Source organism: Leptopilina boulardi, unplaced genomic scaffold (genome assembly GCF_019393585.1).
Source record: "Leptopilina boulardi isolate dan_hultmark-lab unplaced genomic scaffold, ZJU_Lbou_2.1 LbouV2_342, whole genome shotgun sequence".
NCBI lineage: Eukaryota > Metazoa > Arthropoda > Insecta > Hymenoptera > Figitidae > Leptopilina > Leptopilina boulardi.
This window is the reverse complement of record NW_026137910.1, coordinates 2,325,129-2,352,152: the sequence shown is the minus strand read 5'-3', so window position 1 is coordinate 2,352,152 and position 27,024 is coordinate 2,325,129. Positions and strand designations below refer to the sequence as shown.

Below are 27,024 nucleotides of genomic sequence, written 5' to 3'. Positions count from 1 at the left end.
TATAAGGTTAATTTACAAATTATTTTGGTTTTTAAATTTTCTACTATTCATCGGAAAATGAAAATTACGAGCATCGGCAATTGGTGCTTTTACTATACACAATTAATTTTTTATATTGTATTTAACATTAAAATAAAAGAAGAGGGGGGGGAGCAAAAATGTATTTTTCCCGAATAGAAAATGTACCTCGGTCCGCCACTGTCAATAGAAAAAAAAAACAAAGTCTGTTGCATTTTTTAAGTCTTATTAGCGTCGCCTAAAGAACAAACTAAAAAAAATCTCTCTCTTAAATCTGCAACTCTTTCCTAAAGCAATATTTAAAAAAGAAAAAAAAAATGAGTAGCTTCAGGTTCTAATAGCACACTCGAATACACTACCACTTTGCAAATGCGGGTAGTGGGAGATACGAGAGTGGCGGAACGATAAAATGACGTTTATTCTCTCTCTTCTGTTCAGTATACTCAGAACTTCAGTTGTTATACAGTTGGTGTGATTTTTTTTTTTCATCACCTTCGTTGAATTATAAAATTTATTTCGAAAATTTAACAAAAAGTATTTTTATCATAATTAATTTACCGCCTTTGATAATTTTCATTCTCTTTATAAAATTCACCCTCACATCCCTCCCTTAGCCTAAGGGAAAATGTGCGCATGACATGATGTGCCTGTGAACTCATTTTTGTCTAACCGTATATACAATATATAGAAGAGCAGAGAGTTGCCTTTATAGTGCAACTGTTGTTATAGGCTTATCCGGTTGTCAACGAAACGCCGGGTGGACAATCAATCAGTGTGCTTCACGTGTACATGTATATATATGATTGTTTGTTTATACACAAGCTTTTATAGTGACTTGATTGTGAATAACATTGACATAATAGAAAATGTCAAGTAGTGTGTGTCATGCTCCTTTGCCTGCGCGCATGGAAGCCTTCACCACGAGGATCTGCTTACGCGCTGTTGATCAGTACGAACGTCTATTGCAAACTCATTTTAACAAGGTGCGTAACTGTGTTATTATAATTTTTAGAAGGACATGTTCTTTAGTTTCTTTTTTTTTTTTTAATTCGTGAATTTTTTTTTCATTTATGTTTTACGATTTTATATGATTCAATAACAATTCAAAATTTATCTCTTTAAAAAAATCGATATAATTTGCAACATTTTCGAAAATATGTAAAATTCCATTTCTTATTTTTTATTCAATTACTATATAAGTAAAGAAAAAAGTATTATTTGAAATATTTTAGAATATTTTTTTTTTTTTTTTTTGACTGAACAAAGAATCTAAAAATTTTCACGAAGCCTAAAAAATTTATAATTTGTTGATTAATTAAAACTACAAGAAATATTTTTTAGGCAAAAAATTATAGAATTTTTTCAATTTAAAAAATTATTTCTTTAAAAATTGTTTATCATAAACGTTGCGTACTTGAGCTTTGTAAATTTTCTGTGTTAACCGCACAAAATATAATATTGTTATAAATAGATTATTCATATACAGTGGGAAAGTAATTGTTATTTATCAATCTATTTTTAATAAAAGTTTACAATTACATTGAAACTATTTAAATTCAATACTACAGAATTTGTAAACATTAATTAACATAAATTTTTGCAGTATACTTTTTAAAAAAAGATAATTTACATATGCTTTTGGCCGAAATTTTATTAAGGATAAATTATAGTCGGTCAGTCAAAACAAAAATTAGTTCAACTTCAAATTTTTGATATTTTTAAAATAAAATTATGGATATTTTGAAAATTTTATTATAACTTTTTTCATAGTGTGAATAATTTTTTTTAAAGAAAGAATAAATTAAACGCACACTAAAAGTTAGTCAATAATTCCTTAACTTTGTTATGACATATTAATTAATATTAATTTAAATATTATGAGCCAAAAATTTTGAACGTTCAATAATGAACTAATTTTTTTTTTTTTGTAACTTCTTAAATTACGAATTTTAAAATATTGTTTTAAACATCTAAAAAGAAGTTATTAATTTAATAATTGTTTAATTTATTGTTTTATTTTACATTGACATCATAATTTTTAATAATTTATAGATTGAAAAAAATAATTTCGTTCAGAACTTTTGGCTTATTAAATATTAAAAAATTAATGAAATTAAAGAAAGGCGATTCCGGTAAAACATAACCTATAAATTTGATTCTTTTAAACTTTGAAATTTTTTATCTTTCTATTACAATTGTAATTTTTAATGAGACAAAAATAAAATTGTTCGTACTTTCTTTTTTATAAATTGCTTTGATTTAACTGTGTTCTTTTTTTTAACACTAATAAATATTGCATTTGAATAAAGATATTTTTTATTATTTATTTACGATGCTGAAGTACACACAACGTTTATGATCAACGATTAGAAATTAATTTTATATTTAATACGAAAATAATAAAATTGTTTACTTAAAAAAAATTTTTTTTTTATAATTTGTTTTTTAATAAAAACTAAAAGAAATATTTTAAAAATATTTTTTATTTTGTGAAGCAATTGTAAATTTTAAATTCGAGAAAAAATATTTTTTTGAAAATTTTTTTCTTTGATTCAAAGAAAATTTTTCTTAATAAAAAGTTGAGAAAAATTTGATCCTTGGAAGGAATAAAATAACATAAAAATGGTATGTTATTAATATATTAACAAATTATCTTTGATTAAAACAAAAATTATCTTCGTTTCAAAGAAATTTGTTATTTAATTCAAATAAATGTTTCTTTGACCCTATATCAATGTTAGAATTTCTTCGATTTAATGCACAAATTTCTTTCATTCAAAGAAAATTTTTTTGAATCAAAGAAATTTTCTTTGAAACTAAGAAGCTTTTTTGTTTCAAAGAAAATTTTATTTTGAATGGAAAAAAACAATAGTCAAAGAAACTAGTTTCTTTAAATCAAAGAAATCTTTTCTCTGGGTGTAAAATACAACTTTAATGCAACACTTTTAAAGTTGAAATTATTATTTCGAAAATATATAATATTGATGACACTGAAGTTACCAACGTTGAATCGACGAAAAGAATTTTCTTTTTCCTAAGATTGAATATTTCCCCGCCTTAATTGAGGATTTTTAGTATTTAAAGATGTATTCGGGACCAAAATAAAGAAGTTTCAATTAAAAAAAATTGGTTCTTGGCCTTTAAACTAATCTGAAAACGAAAAATTCGTTCGTCGATTCGTCGAATCAACGTTGGTAACTTCAGCGTCATTAATATTGAACTAATTTTTCGTTCTGATTGTCCGATATTCTTTCTTAATTCAATGGCATATTTTTTTCGTATTAATTATAAAAAAAAATATTGTTAAATTATTTGGAGATATAGAAATTTTGGGATGTCTATTTTTTTGCAAATAATAAAATTATAGTTAATCTATAAAATAATAATAAAAAAAAAAACAAAGAGGGGGTTCTTTATGTTTATTTCATAAACATTTTGCTTCCTCATTGTGTGAAACAAAAAATTTGCTTCCTCGTGGAGAAAGCTATGAATGTTTTTCATTCAATTAATTGATTTCAAACATTTCTAGTTAAAAACTGATTTAAATTAATTAAATTTTTTGAAAAATTAAGAAAATTATAATTCATTTTGGGTGTAACACATATATTTTATATATAATATATATAATATAATATATATATATATATATATATATATATATATATATATATATATATATATATATATATATATATATATATATAATATATATATATAATATATATATATATATATATATATATAATATATATAATGTATATAATATATTATATGAATCGATTCGCTTCAATGCAAGGAATTCAATTATTTTATGTATTAACTTGAATTTTAAAAAACACAATTTTTTTAACTAAAACCCAAATAGCACAACTATTTACAGCAATTTTGCAGCAAGTTTGCAATGCCAAGTTTGCAAAATTGCACTGCAAAATTGCTGCAAATTTGTGGCAAATAGCGATATGTTATCCCCTTGGTTCTCCCTTTTCCAACTTTGCATTATAAGTTTGCAGGAAAATTTTTCAGAAAGTTTGCAAAAAAACTTCTTAGGTAGTTTGCAGAAAAATTTTTAGGAAGTTTGCAGAAAAATTTCTTATGAAGTTTGCAGAAAATTTGTATGTCAAACTTGAAGAAAACTTGCTAATTATTTGCTCAAGTTCATGTCATGCGCAGTAGTTATCTATGGCACCTAGGGCTGCGCAATAGATTTTAGTGGCCTTTTCCACAGGAAAGTTATCCAGTAACAAAATATTATCATATTTACAACTCAAAAATTTAAAAATTTTTGCAAGTTTTCTTCAAGTTTGACATAAAAATTTTCTGCAAACTTCCTAAAAATTTTTCTGCAAACTACCAAAGAAATTTTTCTGCAAACTTTCTGAAAAATTTTCCTGCAAACTTATAATGCAAAGTTGGAAAAGGGAGGACATATCGCTATTTGCCACAAATTTGCAGCAATTTTGCAAACTTGCTGCAAAATTGCTGTAAATAGTTGTGCTATTTGGGAATATGAATTTTTGATTTTTCAATTTTTATTAATTCTTAAAATTTAAATCAAATCTGTATTTTATATATACCAATCAATTTGTTTTAATGCAGGGAATAAAATTATTTCATATATAAACTTGAAATTTAAATAAACACAACATTTTTTAGCTAAAATGTAAATTTTTGATTTTTTAACTTTCATTAATTCTTGAAATTTCAATCAAATCTATATACTTTATATATACTAATCGATTCGTCTTGACGTAAGGAAGACAATTATATTATATATTAGCTTAAATTTTTCTATTTAAAAATTTTTTCAATTAAAAAAAAAATTTTGGAAAAAAGACGATAAAATTTTTTTTTTGGGTATTTTTAAAAATCCTCTTGTCATTTTTGAGATATTAATGTGATAAATAAGGCTACCAAATTTTATCCAAATCCATTAAAACCTGTTAAAGATATCGTGTTAAAGATATCCACACACACATACACACATACATTTCACCATTTTTAAAAATTTTATAAACGAAAGGACTACACTGCAAAAAGAAGTATCTTATTTTAAGATGTTTTGGTAGAGTTTTCAAGACATCAAGACATCTTAAACATCTTAATGTCTTAAAAACGCTACCAAAACATCTTAAAATAAGATACTTCTTTTTACAGTGTACAAAGCTTCCTCCACGAGGAAGCAAAAGATACGATTTTTTATAAGTTTCAGGGTGTCGTGACTCTTTATAATTAATTTATCATGCATAATTTATTGTGCTTGATAGAATAAATGAATTTTTAAATTGGATATATACTTTATAACAATGTGAAAATTTTAACCATTTTATCGAAAATATTGTCCCTATATGACATATGTACTCTTATCAGATTTGTTATATGAACAAAAACTAATAATAATTTTTATGATAACATCTATATATTTTTGACAGGACTTTAATTTATTTTCATATATATATGAAATGAATCGAAAATTTACTAATCAAAAATGTCAATATTATTTCAAAATTTTAAATTTAATTTGATTAAAAATTAATTTTGCGGCTGTTTTTGTATTTTATTTCTTAAACTCTGACAATAATTATTATCGATATATTTCTCTATCATGAAATAATAATCGCGAAATAAGTTAAATTCACAAGAAAATATAATTTGCCTATATATATATATATAGTGGATTTAATGGTGCGATTTATTAAAATCAACGAAATTTAACTAAATGAATAAGCTTTATTAAATTCGAGATAAATATAAAAAACGAAATATAATGTGTATAATTAAATTTTAACGTGAAACGAGAAATGAAAAAAAATGACTTCTTTCTTTTAACATATAAATTATCCGTAATTGTAATTGAGTATAATTTTCTGTACAACAAACAATTATTTTTTGGATAATTTACTATATATTTAAAATAATCTCAATTATAATGTCATTAACAATTCAAAAATGCTTCGAAATTATTTTTAATTACCGGAAAAGATTCAAAAATAGTCAATAATAATTACTGGGGAAAAAAATCTAAAAAATACAAAATTGGACATTCTTTTTTTTGTTTAAATATAGAAAAGAAAAGACAATAGAAGTTTTTGTCAATAAAAATATTTTATTCTGTGTTTTTATTTAAGAAAAAGAAAAAAAAATTATTATTGCATGAATCAATCACAGGTGACAAAACTCTTTGTTGTATGCCATATCATTATGATATATTATTATCTCATTTGATATCATATAATCTAAACAAGTCTTATCCAAGATGCAATTTAATATTGCTTGCAATTAATTTTATCTTGAATAATAAATTATGTCTATCACTTCTCAATTTCAATTATATTCTGTTGCTGTCTATTATACAATATATTGAAATTCTATACTTTAAAAATATGTTCAATTTTTTTATACCTTTTTTTTGCAATATATATGACATTTTTTTATGAAGAAAATAAGTGAAAATTAGGTTTTTTATTAATAAATATAAATTATAAAATTACTGAAAATAAAATTAAATGGACCTTGGTAAATTGTACGAGTAAATTAATTTATATACTTCGAAAATGCTTCGTTATATTTTTGATGTTTTATTTATCAATACAATAATATAAATATAAAGTTAACTCGTATCAGTCATTTTAATTGGTGATAAATCGAGCCGAGTCATTATGTTTTTTTATTTCCAAAAGAAAAACGAATTTGTGATTTGCAATGAAAACGCATAATGTAATATCCTTGTTCGCTTTCACGCGACATTTTCGCGACCATTCCGTACTGATATTTGTATAAACGACGAGCTTTCAAGTGGATATATACTATATATATTTAATCTTTTAAAGATTCAGAATATATTTATAAACGCGACTCTCGTTAGTTATAAGTTGATGAAAACGAAATTCAGAAGCAAAGAAATTCAACTTTGAAGCTCTCACATAAATATTGACCCACCGTTTATAACAAAATGCATATGTTAGTTCACAAGGCGGGATCTCGTTTCAAGTGTAAAATTCAGGATGCATATGAATACTGGCCACATTAAACTTTTTTAAATTTTTGTAATATTGCATAAAAAAAAAAAAATTATCAAATTTTTATTTAGCAGAATTTTTTATCAAGAGGATTTTAGAATGAGTCTAATTATAATGAGATTAAAAGAAAATTTTAGGGGGTCCTGAACATAAAAATCACCTTTTATGTAAATTCGACGTTTTAACAGCTCTATCAAATAATTCGGAAAAGTGAAATTTCGGTTGATAATTCTGAAGAATAAAATTTTGGTCGATTAGAAATTTTCTTTATAATAATATAGTTTTGTTGTATAAGAAATTTGTTAAATAGAAATTATGTTACATAGAAATTCAGTTAATGAAACAATTCTCAACTGTAAATTTATTTGGATAAATAGAAGTTTGATAAAAATAACAATTATGTTAACCCATTAATGCCGGAATGTACAACATTTTTACAAAAACTTTAAGGCCATTTTTCAACATTTTTAAACGCTCACTGAAAAAAAAAATTCTGGTTAGGCTATATTTAACATTACTTTCTAGTTATGTTAACCAGAATTCTAGTTGAATTAACTAGAATTCTCGTTAAAATAACCAGAATTCTGGTTAAACTAACCAAAATCAAAATGTTAAATATACCCTAACCAGAATTCTGGTTATTCTAACTAGAATTTTTTTTCAGTGCTACGATGAAAATTTCGCAATAAATATTTCTTATGTCTCAAGAATCGCTCTATCGAATGGCATACTAAAAAAAAACGTAAATTTTTAACTAAGCAATTTATATACATCTTTTAAAAAACACGATTTTTTTTAGTATTTTTTTTAGTTATTGTAATTTTTTCAAAGCTTCAGAATACCTCTAAATATTAAAAATATCGCTTCAAAAATGTTTGGGCTACAAGATAGGACTATTGAGAAAATTAATTTTCAAAATGGCGTACATTTTCAAAAGTTGTTAGATACATTTGAAACTTATGTTACTCGAGGGTTTTTGTGGTCGCTGATTACGAATCTGATATTAGATTTTCAAAATTCAAAATGGCTGATCCAATATGGCGGTCAAATTTTTAAAAAATTGTCGAATTTTTATGAAACTTGAGGGGTTTTTTTTAGTCGCTGTCTTGTTTTCGAACTTTTGAAAATTTCGTCCACTTGGTTATGAAATTGTTTAAAAATATTAACTTTGGACGACATTTTGAAAATTAATTTTCTCAATAGTCCTACTTGTAGCCCAAGCATTTTTGATGCGATATTTTTTACATTTAGAGGTATTCTGAATGGGATAAGCTTTGAAAAAATTACAAAAAAAGAAAAATATTTGAATTAGTGACTGATTTCTTGCTATATGATATAATAGTTAAAATTTATTAATTAAGTTAATCTTTATATTTCACTTTTGAATAAATATTTTTTTTGAGACCTCCCTGAAGTTGGCTTCGACGCTCAGCGCCAAAAATTGTTTTTCGCAGAATCAAAAATTTCAAATTATTTTTTTTTTTTTAATTTTTCAATCCAAAGAATACCTTGAAAAATACTTCTCAAGGCATTGTGTGGACCCAAAACCTTTTTAAAAAATGTTTTGATATTTTTGATTCTGCGAAAAACAATTTTCGGCGCAGCGTCGAAGCCAACTTCAGGGTGTTTTTTTTTTTTTTTTTGCTATTATTATATGAGTTTATAGTATTATAAATTGAGTTAATAGCAAACTTTTCACACTATTCAAAACTAATTCTGACAGGAATACACTAGTTTCTTGACAATATAATAATTTTTCATTCAATTATTGATGGGATTAAATTCTATATATACCTTTCGAAATTTTTATCAGTCTTTTTAAAATCGATTATAGAGATTGATCTTAAGAAAAATATTAATCATATAATTTTCATAATGAAGTAAATAAGAAGATGAAAACCGTTAAATGAGGAAGAAAAATTAATTTGTTATTGTTTTCCTTCACGTGTTGGGAGGTCGATTACCTTCCGTTTGGAGATATAGTTATGATTCAAGGTGAAATAGTCAGAACCGAAAATCGACAGTGATAATTTTAATTTCGTGATAATTTTAAACTTTGAAATCGGTACACGTTGCATGAGTCGCATTACACTTTGTAATGCTCCAAACATGTGCTACCTCTCTCTCTCTCTCTTTCTCTACTTTTCAACATATTTTCTGACAGGTGAAACAAATACAAGAACAAAATTTACTTTTTATTAGAAAGTATATACGAGTAGAAAAATTGGTATCAAACACAGTAAAAAACTAATGATTTTGGTATCAATTTTGCATGTTTTTCAAATATTTTCCCTTTTTGAAGCTTCAATTGCTTTTTTTGTCAACGCCTTCTTAAACAGACGATTCATACAATAATAAGTATATTTCTGTCTCTAATATATTAATGAGATCTTTTCAGTATATCTAAAAAAGACCATTTCTTTGTTTCCTTTTTAACTTGCTTTCGAGAATTCTCTATACGTCATAGCAACTGTATGAAACGGATGACACAATTCTTTGGTCGTGAAAGGTTTCATTCGTGTGTAATAGATATACAGGCGTTGCCAAAGTCTCATTCTGACGTAGGTTACATTGTGCAGAAATCCTAAACTCACGTAAAAATGCTTTAACTCTCAAGTTTAACCTCAATTTCAAAGAAATTCTTTTTATTTTCGCAAAATTATCTCGAAAAAATATATATATACACACACAATCGTATACTTTAAAACTAATATCGCGCTCGTATTTATTTATAAAGAACAAAAAGCCAAAAATACTTTTAATCTTACTTTTCATACACAAAAAAATTGAAATAATAATGTAAAATAAGAAAAATTTTAGTTCAAGGATTGCAATTTTTTTTTCAAATGACTAATAAAGTTTTTTTTTTTTATATTGGAATGAAAAAAAGAATTGATAGACAGTTTAATAGGAAGATAGTTAAAAGCTATACACATTGGGGAAAAAAAATGACACATATGATTGAGTATGTTTTCTTCCAAGAAGGAAAAAAAATATGTTTTACTGTAAGATGTTTACTTAAAAAATATTAATGTATGATTGAAGTTGTGCTACACATATTGATATTAAAAATCTCATAAATGATGTTAAAAAAAAAGTAGTAAACAAATTTTTCCTTCATATTTGAACGTTCAGAATTTGAGGCACGGATAAAAATTTCCACAATAAATTCTAAAGTTTTGAATTTCCCCGTAAAGTGCCCTTAACTGCAAAATTAACAATTCTATATTGAAGATATATTTGTGAAAACTTCTTCGTCGCTTTCTTATCATTTGTCACGATTTCTCCCATTTCGTATATTAATTTTATTATCGGTGGAATATTTGGAATTAATGAATGATAAGTGTATTTAAGCTAAATAAAATGATTTATACAAAGCCGCGACCTAACAATAATAAAATTTATACACACGTTACAAAGATCTTTATGTTCATTGAACAATTGTTTAAAGAATAAATATATGTCTATATAGGTACTATGTTAAAATATACGTTCTTAAAGCTCTATTTGTTTAATTAGTGGCATTAACATTTTTTAATTGACTATATAACGCCAAAGCAACACAACAGGTGTTAAAACCATTCTACAATTAATTTTAAGTCAACTATTATTTACACAATTATTATTTATTGATAGTAATAATAAAGTAATAATAAAATTAAAATTATTGTTTTTTAAGTGAGTTTGTGTAGGTCCGTTTACTTAACAATTTTCAAAAAAGAATTACATATAATTAATAAAAAATGTTTAAAATTTTTTGAAAATAAATTTTGCTATTGTGAAGACAGAAAGGCGATTTGTCGTAATTCTCGTCAACTACCGCACCCTGCTCTAGTGAAAATCTAGTAACTTTATAGTAACTTTTAATTTTAAAAATAAAGTCACTAAATTTTCACTAGAGCAGGGTACAGTAGTTGACGAGAATTATAACAAATGGCGAGTAGAGACAATGGAAACAAACCTATTCTAGTTCCGCGCCATGTATCGAAAAAAAGCTACCATTCTCTGTAAAGTGTCACAATTCAGATGTTTCCACTGATTATTTTATATTTATGTCAATAAGAAATTTTATCATGATTCTTAACCTAAAAAATTATTTTTCGTGTATCGTTCGGAAATGATTTTAAGTTAATATTATATTATATAAATTATAATAATTATTTATGTCTCTAAAGTTTTGAACGTTCAAATGATCGAAATTTTTTTTTCTATTTCAATAATTTCTAAAATTATTGTATTCTAATGAGAAATGAAAAAGAAATTCAACATTATTATTAAGTAAATAATTCATTTTTTAATATGTAAATTATTATATTATATATTATTACATTTTATTTTTATGTTTTAATTAATTGTTTATTAAAAAATAAATAAAAACGAATTGATTGAAAACTGTATAAGGAATACAATTTTAAAATGCGTAAAGATAGATTTTATTTTTATACTGTTGACTAACAACTATATAAATAAAATTTAATCATTTTCTCAGTATTGTCTCAGAATGAAAACATAAATATTCCAAAAGTTTAGTCATATTTTCTTTTTGTATATAAATTATATTTAGAGTAAAATATGTAGAGCATATATAATTTTTCAAAAAATTTTAAAACCTGATAAATCCATATTTAAAATTTTTTCTGCAAACATAATTTCTCTGCATAATTTAACATGTTCTTGATGAAAATCATGTTTAAGAAAAAATTTTAAAAATGGATTATATCGGGTTTTGAAAAATTGCTATAGTCACATCCTGTTGTAAGACTCGTGAAAATTTTTCGCATTTGTTTATTTGCAACCATCAGAAGAGTGTGCGAGACTCGCTTTGTGGTGTTTTTAAGCGTGAACATTTATTTTTCGCGCTTAATTTAGCGCATTGACATCGTCTCGTGAAAAGTTATTTCTATATAGCTGGATAATTAAAATTTTTTTTCTTATTTTTAATTTTTAAAAAATTTAAAATTTTGTTTAAATTAAAGAAAAAGAAAACCCTAGCAACATGTTTACAGCTTTCAAAAAATGTTAGGCCATCTCAAATTAATTTAGTCATGAAAGAGATATTCATAATATAGAATTTTGTTAACAGTATACATAAATTAATTTTAATTGAAAATATTAAAAACATTATTGCAAAAATAAGAAATTAGTTTTTTAAAAAAGTTATTTTTATATTATATATATATAGTTGTGTTCTATAAGTAATATACTTAAAGATATAAGATAAGTCTTATCTTTCAATAGAGTTGGACTTCAATGTCTGACGTAAATTTTAATCAGTCAAATTTCTTAGCAATTCATTGTTAAATTTAACGTATATATTGTTCATATTATATCATTGCGATTATATTTAAATAATTCTTTTCTATTTATGTAAATTGATTATTAAGTAAAATAATTATATTAAATATGTAGTTAAAATAATTTTAATAATTTTTTTCACAGTTTGAATCAAATTTACCAATCATATGATTTACTTGATAATTTTTTATTGGTCAATTTTTAAAAATCACGCCGTAATTTTGTTGTTGTTTGTTTATTCAGTCATTTACAATTTCGGACAAATGAAGATTCGGCCAATTGAAAATTTTGATATTTAAAAAGTTTGAATCACTTAAAATTCTTTTAAATGAGAATTCTGATAAATTAAAATTCGGTTTTAGAATTATTTTAAATAAAAATTTGTGTATAGAGAAATTCGGTCAAATAAAAATTTGGTACACGGAAAAAAGAAAAATTAATTTTTACTACTTTCATAGTAAAACGGGAACTGTCCGAAGTTTCTGCGCATCTCTGGCAAGTTTTACTCCAAAAATAATAAAATTTACTATTTTTGTAGTAAATTTTACTGTTTCGTAGTAATTTTTACTATTTCTGAAGTAAATTTTACTATTTTTAGACTAAAAGTTGCCAGAGATGCGCAGAAACTTCGGACAGTTCTCGTTTTACTATGAAAGTAGTAAAAATTACTTTTTATTTTTTTCCGTGTACCTAAAAATTCTGTTAAGTAAAAAATTGTTTAAAAAGAAATTCTATCAAATGTTAATTCAAAAATTGAAAATCGTAACTAATTATTTTTATAGGATAATTTTTCGCCACACTAATTTTATTAAAATTACAGTATTGAATATGAATTGAATCAAAGTAAACATTTACTATGAAAACAAAAATGAAAGAAGAAAAAAAGTTTTTTATTTCGTTACAGAATACATATACACTATATAGAAATATAATTTGATAAGAGAGAAATGATTTACAATTTTATCCCGCAAATAAATGTAAAAGTCCCAAGAATTACCTACATATTTATTTTTCACGCTTCATTTTGCGTTATCAATTGTTGCAAAATTGATATTTGTCAAAAGACTTGTTAACTAAAAAAGACTTCAAACATTTGATTAAACTAATCATCTTCAAGTGATAAATCATATTAACAAAGAATATGTCACTATATATATATATATACATTACCTGAAGTACTTTTTGATTTAGAAATCGGATTTTCATTTCAAGATTTACATCTCATCAATAAAATATTGTTTTTATAATTAAATCGCATTGTAATATTTATAAAAGAATAATCGTCATATATAGGAGGGAAAAAATCAGGAAAAAAAATTGACATCCATTTAAAATTATATAAACTTGATATACAATAAATTAAAATTTTTATATAAAAAGGTGTCAAAAAAATTTTCTTCTGAATAATTTTTTTTTTCAAAATTCTGCATTTAATTAAAATTTATCAAATTATTCATTATTTTTTTAATATACATAAAGGAATATATATATTTTATCATAAAATTCGAATTCAAAGAAATAGTAAAAAAAACACATTCAGAATTGATTGTAGAGACTATAAAATTCGGTTAAATAAAAATTCCATTAAATGAAAATTTGATGAGCTAGATATAATCTGCCAGTATATATCTATTGTGGGGAATATTTAATTATTCATATAACGATAAAATATGACAGTAAACAATAAATCTTTCTAAACGTTTGTGTTTTTTGGCATATAAATTATTTTATGAACAATAATTATTTAAGTTTTTTTGATTTATATTAATATATAACTGTTAATTGTAATTCAACGCTTTTCGTCGATTAATTGATATATCAATCAAACATCAAAGTGACAAATCACTATAGTTTTATTTGTCGCAAATCTTATATATATGTTTCCGAACGGGTAACGCAAAGTTCAATATATAGACACCTGTTTTATTTATGTGTGACGCATTCCTCGAGTTTTTTTTAGCCAGTCGCAAATGAATTATGTGCAGACACAACTTTCTATTTCATAATTCTCCATCGTAACAATAATATATATATATATATATTTATGATTTTCTTTATATCTTAACAAAAACTCTCTGGGCTATTGAACTTTGTTCTATACCCGTATCCATTTCGTCCTGAAAATAAAAATAAAACATAATAATTTTTTTCTACTATTTTGTTTGAAAAATAAGGGAATGCATGTATATAGTTAACAGTCACCATCAGGCATCAATTACAAAGTATAACGAACTGGTACAAGGTAATTGGTTTCAATAATTTATATATATATACATATAGTCTTAATTTGTTTTCTCAAGACGCGTTGGAATATTTGTTATCCTTGACCTTATTGAAAGACCTTGAAAAAATTGAAATCGTCAGGATTATAATGAAACTTGTACGAAAATACGACTGTTTAGATTAACATGATTCTCTTCCGATATATGGCATATATATACATAACGCGACAGCGACCAGTCATATATGTATATATATATATATACAAACATCCTTTACGTCATGGTAAACCTATCGCATTCTTAATTAATCAGCTTGAAATATAATTTTTTCACTGTAAAACGCAAAAAAAAAATTCTGCGTAATTATCGCAAAAATCGTTATAAAAGACAATGCAACATTTATTAATATTTTTTATGGGGACGCATGAATTTTTCTTACGTCGAAATTTTAATTTAATTTAATTTAAATAATTTTAATTTAATCTGCGTTAAAAGTGGACCAAATTCAGTGTTGTCAGATGCCTATGGCGCTTACCCCCTAGATGGCTAGATTTTTTCCACAAAAAATTTTTTTCCCTAATTTTCACTAGTGAAAAATAAAAATAAATAAATAGAAAACGTAAAAATTCTTAACTGAACGCAAAATTAAAAATTTTTGACACTAATTATGCAAAAGTTATTTAAACTTAGAGAATAGTTTAATAAAATTTAATAATAGTTCAAGGTAATAAATATATAACAATAATGATAGACATTTTTTTGAAATTTCATTTATTTAAATATTAATTCCAGTTACAATTTATTTATAAAATTTATGAACTTAAGAACATGGAATAGACATTGCATTAGTAAAATAAGCTTCACGAATAAACTGTACTAAACAGCAGTGCAGGGCTTGGCACGTAGAAGAGCATCCTTTCTTATAGAACTGTGTGACTAATTTTGATTGGCCCAGTCTGAACATTTGCTCAATCGCCATCAGTGTAACCAATCAAATTCATTTAAATAGTTTAAACTTAGTGACCACACTTTTAATACTTCAGATACAATTTACGTAGAAAAAATTACATTTAGGTAAAAACACTAAAAAAAAACCAGTAAAGAAAAAAAAAGATACTAAATTTCCTACTAAAATATTTCTCCTCTACTAAAAATGTTACTGAAGGACCAAAATCTTATTAAATTTAGTGGGAAAACCACTAACTTGGCAACACTGACCAAATTTTGGTAACAGCTTAGTGTCATTAAAATACGTAATGGAACACTAGCGCCATTGATTGTGTTAAACTCAGCTGGACAGTTGATGAATTTATTTTTTCATTTTATTATATTTTTGACTATCGAAAATAATATTATTTTGATTTTTAAGTGTGAAACATAAGAAAAATTGTATAAAATAAAAAAAATCGATTATAAGAAGCACTTTTTTTTTGAAGACAAAAAAGAATACACTAATCAATGTTGATGGTTGTCAGAACATATTAGAGGTGAATTTACAATTCGCATATTTTTGAATTTTTAAAATTAATTTTTTATCCAACTGATTATTGAAACCACAATCAATCATAAAATAATTATGTATAATTAAAATAACAATTGTATGTAGAAATAATAAATATTAAACTGCAGACGACACATAAGCAGGGTTGGGAAATAAATGACAATGTGGAATTTACAGTAAAAAGTCTAAAATGTGACATCTTTTTCGGGTGTGTTTTTTTAAAGGTGTTTACACACCTCACTAGTTTTCGGTATAGAAATAAAATGGAAACGTTTTTTTTGGCGGAGAATTTAAAATTATATTGTAATATTTCTGAAAATGAAAAACAAATTAATTTTAAGTTTATTACATATTGCAATTACAATATTATACTTTATTCATCATTTTGGACTTTTTACTGTGAATTTCATATAGTAATTTACATTTCCAACTCTGCTTATGTGTCGTCTGCAGTTTAATATTTCTACATACCATTGTTGTTTCAATTACATAATTATTTTATGATTGATTGTGGTTTCAATAATCATTTGGATAAAAAAAATAATTTTAAATATTCAAAAATATGCGAATTGTAAACTTACCTTTAATATGTTTTGACAAGGTTGGTTGCCACTGTCCCCACTCGCCATTTGTCATAATTATCGTCAACTACCTCACCCTGCTCTAGTGAATATTTAGTAACTTTATGGTAACTTTTAATTTTAACAATAAAGTCACTAAATTTTCACTAGAGCATGGTGCGGTAGTTGACGAGAATTATGAGAAATGGCGAATGTGGAACAATAGCAACCAACTTCAACCATCAACATAGGTTATTGTATTCTACATTATATTTAAAAAAAATTACTAGATCTAGCCAATTGGATAGCAAAAACCAAAAAGCCACAAACAGAAGAAAAAGAAGAATTTAAAAAATTAAGATCTCAAATTGATGTGAAAATAAACAAAGAGGATTAACTCTCAATACATTCCTTTGATGCTTACGCCTTTATTACATTCAAAATATTCAATAAAAATTGATTTTGATTTTACATAATTAAAAAGGAACTTTTAATAAAAATAATACTTTCTCAAACATAACCTAAAATTTGCTTGCTTCTAGATACCTTTCTTCAGAGCGCATCACCAATATTTAATAAACAAATTTTTAAATTTAATTTAAATTATCACAAAAATTTATTTCTGTCTGATATATGTAATATAAAAGCTTTTCTTTATCATTTTGTGTATTTATTATTTTTGTCCTCGTTTTCAAAATTTAGTATATTTGTGTTCTAAATTTATGACCCTAATTTTGCACAAACATTATTTCTCTTGAAATTTTCTTTATTTCTCCTAAAGAAACAATCAATGTACATATGTTATCTCACTGCATAAACGAAGGATTAAGAAATTGAACAAGAAACATTTTTTTTTTCAAAAATGTGATCGCGCAGAGATAAGAGAAAAATTACCTTCATTTACGTTGGAAGTAAAATTAAATTGAAAGTATAAAAACCGAGAGTGAAATGTCTCTTTAACCGGAATATATATTGTCAATCTTCATTTCATTTTCATAAAGTGATACATAACTGACAAAATTTACAACATCCTTGAGACTTGTGTGCGCATATTTTAAATGATTGAAGACTTTCTGATGACTAAATTGACAATGTTGAATGATTAATCACTTTTTTTTTTAATATTGGATGAATTTTAATTTTAACACTTTAATGCTTGTAAAAGTCAAATTCTTATTTTATGTAAAAAAAAAGTTTATTTTAAAAATAAAAAATAGTTTAAATTAATTATATAAATATTTTTTATAAATTGAAAATAGTTTTTAATATTAAAAATATGGATTTTCTAAATGGAGTTCTTGAAGATCGTGAAGAAACTACAGGACTTTTATTGAAACTTCTTTCTAATCAACTTTCCAGAAAGGTGATTCTACTATATTAATATTTTGCTCTCTAAATCTGAATTAGTAAAAATGTTTACTAATTTGAATTAGTGACTCACTTTTTGCTTTAGAATTAGTTAAATTTTACTAATTGTTAGTAAAAGTTAATAATAATTAGTAAAATTTTACTAATTCAGAAGCAAAAAGTGAGTCACTAATTCAAATTAGTAAACATTTTTACTAATTCAGATTTAGAGAGTGTTTTTCATTTATAAAGAATAACATTTTTTAAAAATTTTCCTTTTTTAATTTTGAATTGCAAAATTTTTTTAACATAATTTTTATTTTACCGAAAAGTTATATTTTCTAAATTTTATTTGTTATAATTATCGATAAATGATGACAAATGAAATTTAGAAAAAAGATATTTATGTAACATAACTTTTCTATAAAATAAAAATTAGGAATGTCAGAAAGTAATTCGATTTTAAAGTTAGAATAAACTGATAAATTCGAATAAATAAACATTGTGCTTTAGAAATTTGAAAATTAGGTTAATTGTTCTAATTACGGCGCGGTTCAAGTTAAAACACCTTTGAAATAGAAAATTCGACATTTCTATTGTACTCTCTAAATCTGAATTAGTAAAAAAGTTTACTAATTTGAATTAGTGACTCAATTTTTGCTTCTGAATTAGTAAAATTTTACCAATTATTAGTAACTTTTACTGACAATTAGTAAAATTTAACTAATTCAGAAGCAAAAAGTGAGTCACTAATTCAAATTAGTAAACATTTTTACTAATTCAGATTTAGAGAGTATAAAGTCAATTTAAGACTTATTAAACTAAAAGCTTATGTTATTCAGATATTAAAATATTTTAAATTTATAAAAATCGATTATTTAAACAAACTCTCTAAATCTGAATTAGTAAAAATGTTTACTAATTTGAATTAGTGACTCACTTTTTGCTTCTGAATTAGTAAAATTTTACTGATTATTAGTAACTTTTACTAACAATTAGTAAAATTTTACTAATTTAGAAACAAAAAGTGAGTTACTAATTCAAATTAGTAAAAATTTTTATTTTCCAATGGAAATCTTAAAAATGTTTCAATTACGGCGAGGGAAAAAATTTGATCTCAAATAAATAAATTAATAATTGTTTAAATGTGCATATTTATTAGTAATTGTATTAAAAAAAAATTAAAATCATTTTTTAAAATCATTTTGCAACAATTATATTAAATATAAATAATATAATAGTTATTTTTTTATGAAAGCGCCGTAATTGGCGCACTCGCTGCGTAATTAATGTACTTACCCTATATCAAATAATAAGAAGATCGATAAAATAGAAATTTTAGAAATAATCATGCACCCAAATATAGTTTATAAATAAATTGCAGTTATGCGTCTTAAAATATATAATGTCAAGTGAAAATAAATAGTAAATCAATGTATACACGTGTGCTTGTTGCCCTCAAAGGTTAACTTCAGGTGAATGCTCTTGTGTGTAAATTACGCTCGTTCCATTGCAATGCATATTATAATGCTTGTGCTTTTTTCTCATTTCTATATGTATATATATATGTGTTCATACATTATATAGGTTTCATTGATATAGCAGTGACGTCCAAAACCGCAAAGATTACGTCAAGCCAACACCTTTAGCCATATGCCGAAAACAAAATCTACGCTTTCAATCTGAATCCTTAATGGATTTTCGAATGAGTCTTTTTTTACCTCGAGGATGAGAAATAAATTTCCCAAATTAATCTTGCTGGTGGTCAAAAAGTTGAATGGAGAGAAAGAGATCGGATCTGAGATTTCTTTATCGTGATTTACATTAAATATATAATTATATATCCGCGTTTTAAAATATATAAAAAAAATAAAAACCGAATAAAAGATAACGAAAATAAATCAGAAAAAAATATCGATACTTTTGTTATCGTCGGTATTTTACTTTGTTTTGTTCTAATATTCTATAAAATTAATAAATATATATAATTTTTTTTAAATAAACGGTTGGTTTCCATTTTCACCACTCGTTATTTGTCATAAATCTATTCAACTGCCGCACTCTGCTCTAGTGAAAATTTAGTAACTTTATAGTAACTTTTAATTTTAACAATAAAGAGAATTTTCAATTCTGTTTTGCCAAATTCTGTTTATAATCAAAATTCATATGACATATTGAAATATTTTATTTCAATAAATTATCAAACTAACACATCAGAAAATTGTTTAAATTCCTCAAAATTCCCTAGGTATCACTAGGTATGGTTGGTTTTCATTGTCCCCGCTTGCCATTTGTCATAATTCTTGTCAACTTCCTCACCCTGCTCTAATGAAAATTTAGTGACTTCATTGTTAAAATTAAAAATTACTATAAAGTTACAAAATTTTCACTAGAGCAGGGTGCGGTAGTTGACGAGAATTATGAAAAATGTCGAGTGGAGACAATGGAAACCAACCATGTATGTAGCAGATAGTAAAAACATAACGTTAAGGTGCTTCTACAATAAGTTTGCAATCTATATTTGTTTTGCACTTACTTTGCACCTTTATTACTTAATTTTCAGTACATTTCATTTTCAGAGCAAATGCAAAGCAAGTACAATTTGTATGTTATTGTAAAAGCACCTTTATCTTTCAAGAAAATTTTTTTTAAATTGACGCATCTCCCTTTCCTTTTCTCTCTCATGTAAAAGCTTAAGATTTACGATTAGAGATTTCATTCTTTTTCATACAAAAAAGAAAACAAACATTGTTTAATAAATTGTGAATTAACTATTTCGAATCACCACATTTTTCTTGTGCGATATTAAAGCTTGAAAAATAAGGAAAATTTTGAAGTTTAAACCAATTTATTTGGAGGTTCAGAAAAAAAGTGAATTTTTTTTGTTATTGTATCTTTTAAATAAACAATTGTTCTTATTTGAAATGTGATTATTTTTGACCCTTATTAATAAATATTATAAAATAATTTAATTTGGAAAGGTTACTTCGAAAAGTGATTAACAAAAAAACTCATGGAATGGCACATAAATAATTAAATTCTATTAATTAGAATCATTTTAGAAAATGATATTATTAACTTTTGATAAAATCAATATATAACCGCGCTTATTTATTAAATATCAAATATTCTTCTTTCGAGATATATATTTTAAATAATAAATTATTCCATTCATTGAATTTCAGCCATCAAAAGAACAATCACACGTGGGTGGTGAGACCATATCACCAAAGGCCCAACGTCGGCAGAATAAGGATGGCTCGGGTACTAATTCAGCGGTCAATGCTTTCCGTCAATGGAGGCGGAGTGCTTCCGCTGGAAATAAATCTAATGGAGGTGGATCAAATTCATCGGCCCTCGCACGAATGTCGAACGATTCAACTACCGCTCAAAAATTAGAGCAATTTCCTCTTGCTCTTTCCGATGCTACTATGCCGGATGAAGACCTTTCCCTCAAGTTTCTTGCACTGGTAACTAATTTTTCATATCCCCCCCCCCATTATCCCATATCTTATATCAGGCATTTTACGTGTAATGATAAAAAATTGATTTCTCGAAAACAAGTGAAACTTGGGCAAATTGTTGTCCTACCTGATAGTAAAATATCCCTAAAAAAATTTTTGACTTTTTTGAAATTTTGGGGGAGATAGAGGGGGAACAATTTTATCAGTTTTCCCTGAAACCGTCTACTATTTGAATTTTTTCTGTCTATAAATGCAATAAAAAAAATTTTGGCAGGTATGTTTTTCGAAGGTTTTTTCATACTCTTTCCAATGGTGAATTTCGTTTTTTAAAATTTTTGAATTTTGACCTTGATTTTCTATAATTTAACATAAATCTGCTATTTTCACTAAAATCGATGTGATTTTTTTTAAATAAATAATTGCAAACGAAAACTGATCAATATAGCTGAGCTTTTTAGAAGGCAGATGGCAGCACTCATCTATTTTCTTTCTTTAAATTTTTTCTGAATCGTTTTTATAAAAAGCAAAACTGCCATCTACCTTCTAAAAAGCTCGGCTATATTGATTTTATCGACAAATTTTTTCTCATGCATTTTAGGTTATGTTTATAAGCTGTGACTTTTTAATTATCGAATTGCACATTGTCTTTGATTTTCTGTTATTTTCATTTTCAAATTAAATAGTGAAATGGTCTCCGTAATTGTACTATTACCAAAATATCTGAAAAAAATTCGTTTAATTTTGAGTCGATTCAATTCGGGGCAACAATTTCCTCAAGTTTCACTTTTTTCGAGAAATCAATTTTTAAACTCAGGACATTACACGTAAAATGCCTCATATATGTTAAAAATTACATCAATCTTAAATTCCAAGGGAAAAAAAAAATTTATTTGATTCAATACAGTTGGAATAAAGAGGGTTGAATATGTAAACAAAAACTTGAACAGGAAAAGATTAATAAAATAGAATGATGAAAAAGAAAGAAATGTTTACAAGTACCACATTATATATTATATCAAGTCATGTTCTATCATTTCTATATATCGCATTGAGAAATAAGTCATTCAATAAATGAATCATGAACTCTGTTCTTTTTACAAATCTATTGTTTCTTTTTTTTGGACACATTTTACAAACGTTAAGGAAAAATAAATTTAATAATATATGGAAAAATGTTTTTTAAATATAGGTATTAAAAAAAATGAGAAAATAATCATGGAAATGAAGATAAAGATTTAATGCATTATTAATATTATATAATTTAAAATTACTTTTCTGTCAAAAAGGACAAAAATTTTTTATTTCAAATTAATAGAATCACATGAATTATCAAATATATGTTGTGTTTTATAAAAATGTGAAAATAATTGTCTTTTTCTACCTCAACCTAGGATAATTTTTTTTTTTGCGATAAAACATTAAATAACAAAAACAAGCATAAATCTGACAAAAGAAAAAGTCATTCTCTTAAAAAAAAAAAAAATAGATTTGTGTCACACTTGTATCCTTGGCAACAAAAGATAACGGCAATCAGTATGACGTACATGCTTTAAGATAGGTAATTTCCAAATGGAATTGATATAACTAATTTTAGACACATTTAAATTAAAGTACTGCAACAATATTAACAAAGCAAATGGGAAAAATATGGTATATATAGAAAAACGTGTGAAAATAAAAATTTAATTCTTCTCTCTCTCTATATATATATGAAAAAATTATTAAACTATCATTGAAAAAAAAAATTATGATGGGCTGATACGAAAATTATATTTAAAAATAACTGCAAATTTTATTTTCATGGTAAAAAACATAAAAATACCCAAAATTTATAGTTTTTTTTTTTTTTTTGTTGGGGGATGAGCAAAAAGTTTTGAACGTTCAAATGAAGAAATTTTTTTAACTTCTTTAAATACGAATTTTATTACAAAATATTGTTTCAAATATCTAAAAAGAAGTTATTAATTTAATATTTCTTTAATTTACTGTTTTATTTTACATTGACATTATAATTTTTAATAATTTATAGATTGAAAAAAATATTTTGTTCATTTGAACGTTCAGAACTTTTGGCTCATGTTGGGGTTAAAAAAAAAACAAAAATTACACGATTTGTCGGAAAATATTTTTTCTCAGAGGAAACGAAAATCAATCGTGAATTATGTAGTTAGGAATTTTTTGTCAAATGGGTAATTTTAATTTTAAAAATAAATTTTCACTAAATTTATTTTTTCTCCCTAAATTTAATAATCTCCTTATTGAGAAATTTCTACAAGTTTTTTTTTATTTTTTATCTTCTCAAATTTTCATTTTTTTTTTCTGAAGTCCTAAAATTATCTTTTCCTCTCTTTCAATGTCTTATTTTTTTAATTTTCTACAAAGTTCATAACATTCAAATAATGAAATAAACGATTTTTTTTTTACTTTAATTTCAATATTTGATTATTAGTTTTTGTATCAAAAAATAAATTCATAATTTAATAAATGTCTAATATATTTATTTATTTTTCATTGCAGTAGTAATTTTAAAACATTTATTGACTAAAAAAATAATTTCGTTTATTTGAACGTTCAGAATTTTAGGCACATATTTTTTAAGACTTTCTATTTCTTTAAATTGTTTATTCTCATTTTATTTTATATATAACATTTTTGTTTTTTTTAAACATTTTCTCCCTTGAATTCTTTTTTATTTTTAATTACTAAAATTTATAATATTTTTTTTTTTGAAACTAGCAACAAAATTGACAAATTTTCCCAATTTTCCCCATTTACTTTGTAAATTTTAATTTAAAATTTTTAAATAAATAAATAAAAGTTTATTACAAGATTTTTTTTTTAAATTAATAATAATTCAGTCTTTAGTAGAATATGTATTGAAGCGAATGATATTTCCAATGATATTGATTTTTTTGAACCAAGGAAAAATATATTTTGCTCGAGATTACGTGGCTTGTTACTAAATAATAATGAATAATTTTATCATAGCACGCTTATTATTTGTTACTATACTCATGTATCTCAAGGGCTGTTGCCCGTATATGTTTGTTTAATAAAAAAAAATAAATAAAAATAATAATAATTTATTATTTTATTTGAAAAAGTTCAAAAATATATAAAACTTTCAATTATTGTCATCAATTTTTTGATTATTAATTATTAATTTTTAGTAAAATATTATTAGTAATATTTTTTTACTAAAGTTTTAGTGAAAAATAATTGAAAATTATCAGTAATTTTTACTAATTTAATAAATTAATTAACAAATTCTCACTAATTCACATTTAAAGAGTTTTGAAAATTCACAAATTTTTTTCTAACAAGTTTGAATTTTTCCATTAAAGGTCCTGTAATTAGAATGTATTTAAAAATAAGTCATTATTTAGTATAATTATTATTTAAAAATCAGTATTCATTTTAAATTTTTTTCCATATTATATATCCGACATTTTTATTATAAAAATATTTTAAAGCACATTTCACATTTTTCTTCATCAATTTTTTTTTCTATAGTACAAAATTTTTTTTTTCTGGTACAAACATTTTTTTTCATTTTTTTTCCTGTATGAACCATTTTTCTAACTGTGTTTTCGTTTCGTCATCTGTTAGCTTTTGTATTATTGAAAAAAAAATAAATAAATAAATCTATAATTTTTTCTCCTAATATTTTGAAAAAATTTAGCCAATAATACAATTTTTTTCTCTTCTTTTTTTATAGAACGCTTTGGATCTAACGGCACCGGCAAGTGACATTATTTTGAAAAATCGACTGAAATCATGGTTTCAATTGTCAGGTCATCCGGCGAGTTTTGCACCGGCTGGTCCTGGCACGGTGTGGAAAAGAAGAACTGGTGGTTCTGAAAATACTGAAAGAATCGTCTACGAGACATTAAGTAAAGACAATGAAATGAAAGAATTTATACCAAGGTATTATCGTGAAGTTGAATATAAAAATGACACTTTCATTGAATTGCAAGACCTTTTATTTGGATTTAATGATCCACACGTGATGGATATAAAAATTGGTACAAGAACATTTTTAGAATCTGAAGTGTCAAATAAAAATGCACGCGCTGATCTTTATGAGAAAATGATATCTGTCGATTCAAATGCGCCTACCGAGCAAGAACATAAACAACGTGCAGTCACTAAACTTCGTTACATGCAATTTCGTGAGCAACAAAGTTCAACTTGCAGTCATGGATTTCGTATTGAGGCAATGAAATTGCCTGGATCGCCGCCTATTAAAAAATTACAAAAAGTAAAATCACATCAAGAAGTTTTGGAAACGTTAAAACATTTTTTGGGAAAAAGTCTAAATGTTAAGGAAAAATTGCTTGAACGTTTAAAAAATTTGAGATCAAGAGTTGAAAGATCCATGTACTTTCAAACACACGAGGTAATCATTTTTATTTTATACTGTATAATTAATTTTTCAATTTAAAAAATTAAAAAAAAAAAAGTTTCCAAAAAGAAGGTTTTTTTCATCAATGATTTATGTAAATCAAAAATAGTGTTTAATATTAAATCATTTAAACATTTTTTTTAAACTTTATATATTTAATATATTTATCACATTCAATTTTGAATATTCTAAATTTGAAAAATTCATCAATTTTTTATTTCAAAAAAAGTCATAATTTTCTTCAACCTCGATTTTAGGTTTATATATATATAGAAAATTCCTAATTCATAAATATTATATTACTATGTGAAATGAAAGGAAAAAAAATTACTTGAATCGCAGTTTATCTAAATAAATGATTTGTATTTTTCCATCAGGTGATTGGAAGCAGTATTTTTATGATTTACGACAATGACAAAGTAGGCGTTTGGTTGATTGATTTTGCAAAAACTTACGAAGTTCCAAATGGTGAAAAATTAACGCACAGAGACACCTGGCAACAAGGAAATCATGAGGAAGGATTTCTCCTTGGAATTGATAACTTAATTTCGACAATTAAACAAGTCAATGCTTCTTTGTAAATACAAATTTTATAGACTGATGTATTTAAATTATTTTTCCTATATGTGTAATATATATAGTAATATTATCTTATATGTAATAATGTCAATGTTTTATATACACATATTTAAAAAAAACTCGTTTATTCATGTTAAAAGTTTAGAGCCGTTTTGTTTTTTGTAATTTCTCAATAATAATATTCCAATAAGTTATTCTACGTTCAATTTATTATGTACTTATCAATTAGCACTAAAATTATATATAGACTAAATATTTGAAAATGTATAAATTTTGTAATCATAATTTTTAAAATCTTATATAAAACATTTCTCTAAAAAATCACTTAAATTTATACGAGCATATTATGTGCACAATTTAGGAATCTCCGATTACCGTTTTTGAAAAATTCTTGACTTCCAGAAAAACAAATTCTCTGAAAACTTGTATATATATATATATATTTGTAATACTCATTGTCATTAATATTTAATTATTTTTATAAGTTAAGTGAAATAAATTTTTGTAAAAAAGTATTAAAAGTCTGTTTGTTTTAAAACTCCACAAAAAAATAAGGACATAAAAATTGAGTTATAAACTGAAATAATTTAGTAATAAAATAAAGTCATAAAAAAATA

General features: G+C 24.4%; 1 protein-coding gene across 1 annotated transcript; it reads left to right on the top strand.

Annotated features, from left to right (window-relative positions):
• The first annotated feature begins 443 nt into the window (after nt 1-443).
• LOC127286032 (inositol-trisphosphate 3-kinase homolog) lies at nt 444-26,928 on the top strand. Its single transcript, XM_051312314.1, has 4 exons — nt 444-1,001; nt 21,145-21,429; nt 25,142-25,822; nt 26,206-26,928. Exons 1-4 carry the CDS (start codon nt 885-887, stop codon nt 26,407-26,409), a joined length of 1,287 nt encoding a protein of 428 aa, XP_051168271.1. The 5' UTR covers nt 444-884; the 3' UTR covers nt 26,410-26,928.
• The last annotated feature ends 96 nt before the right edge of the window (nt 26,929-27,024 follow it).

Coding starts and splice junctions, on each gene's coding strand:
- LOC127286032 (XM_051312314.1), top strand. CDS start 885: ATGTCAAGTAGTGTGTGTCATGCTCCTTTGCCTGCGCGCATGGAAGCC. Junction 21,430..25,141: donor CCCTCAAGTTTCTTGCACTG/GTAACTAATTTT, acceptor CTTTTTTTATAG/AACGCTTTGGATCTAACGGC. Junction 25,823..26,205: donor TGTACTTTCAAACACACGAG/GTAATCATTTTT, acceptor TTTTTCCATCAG/GTGATTGGAAGCAGTATTTT.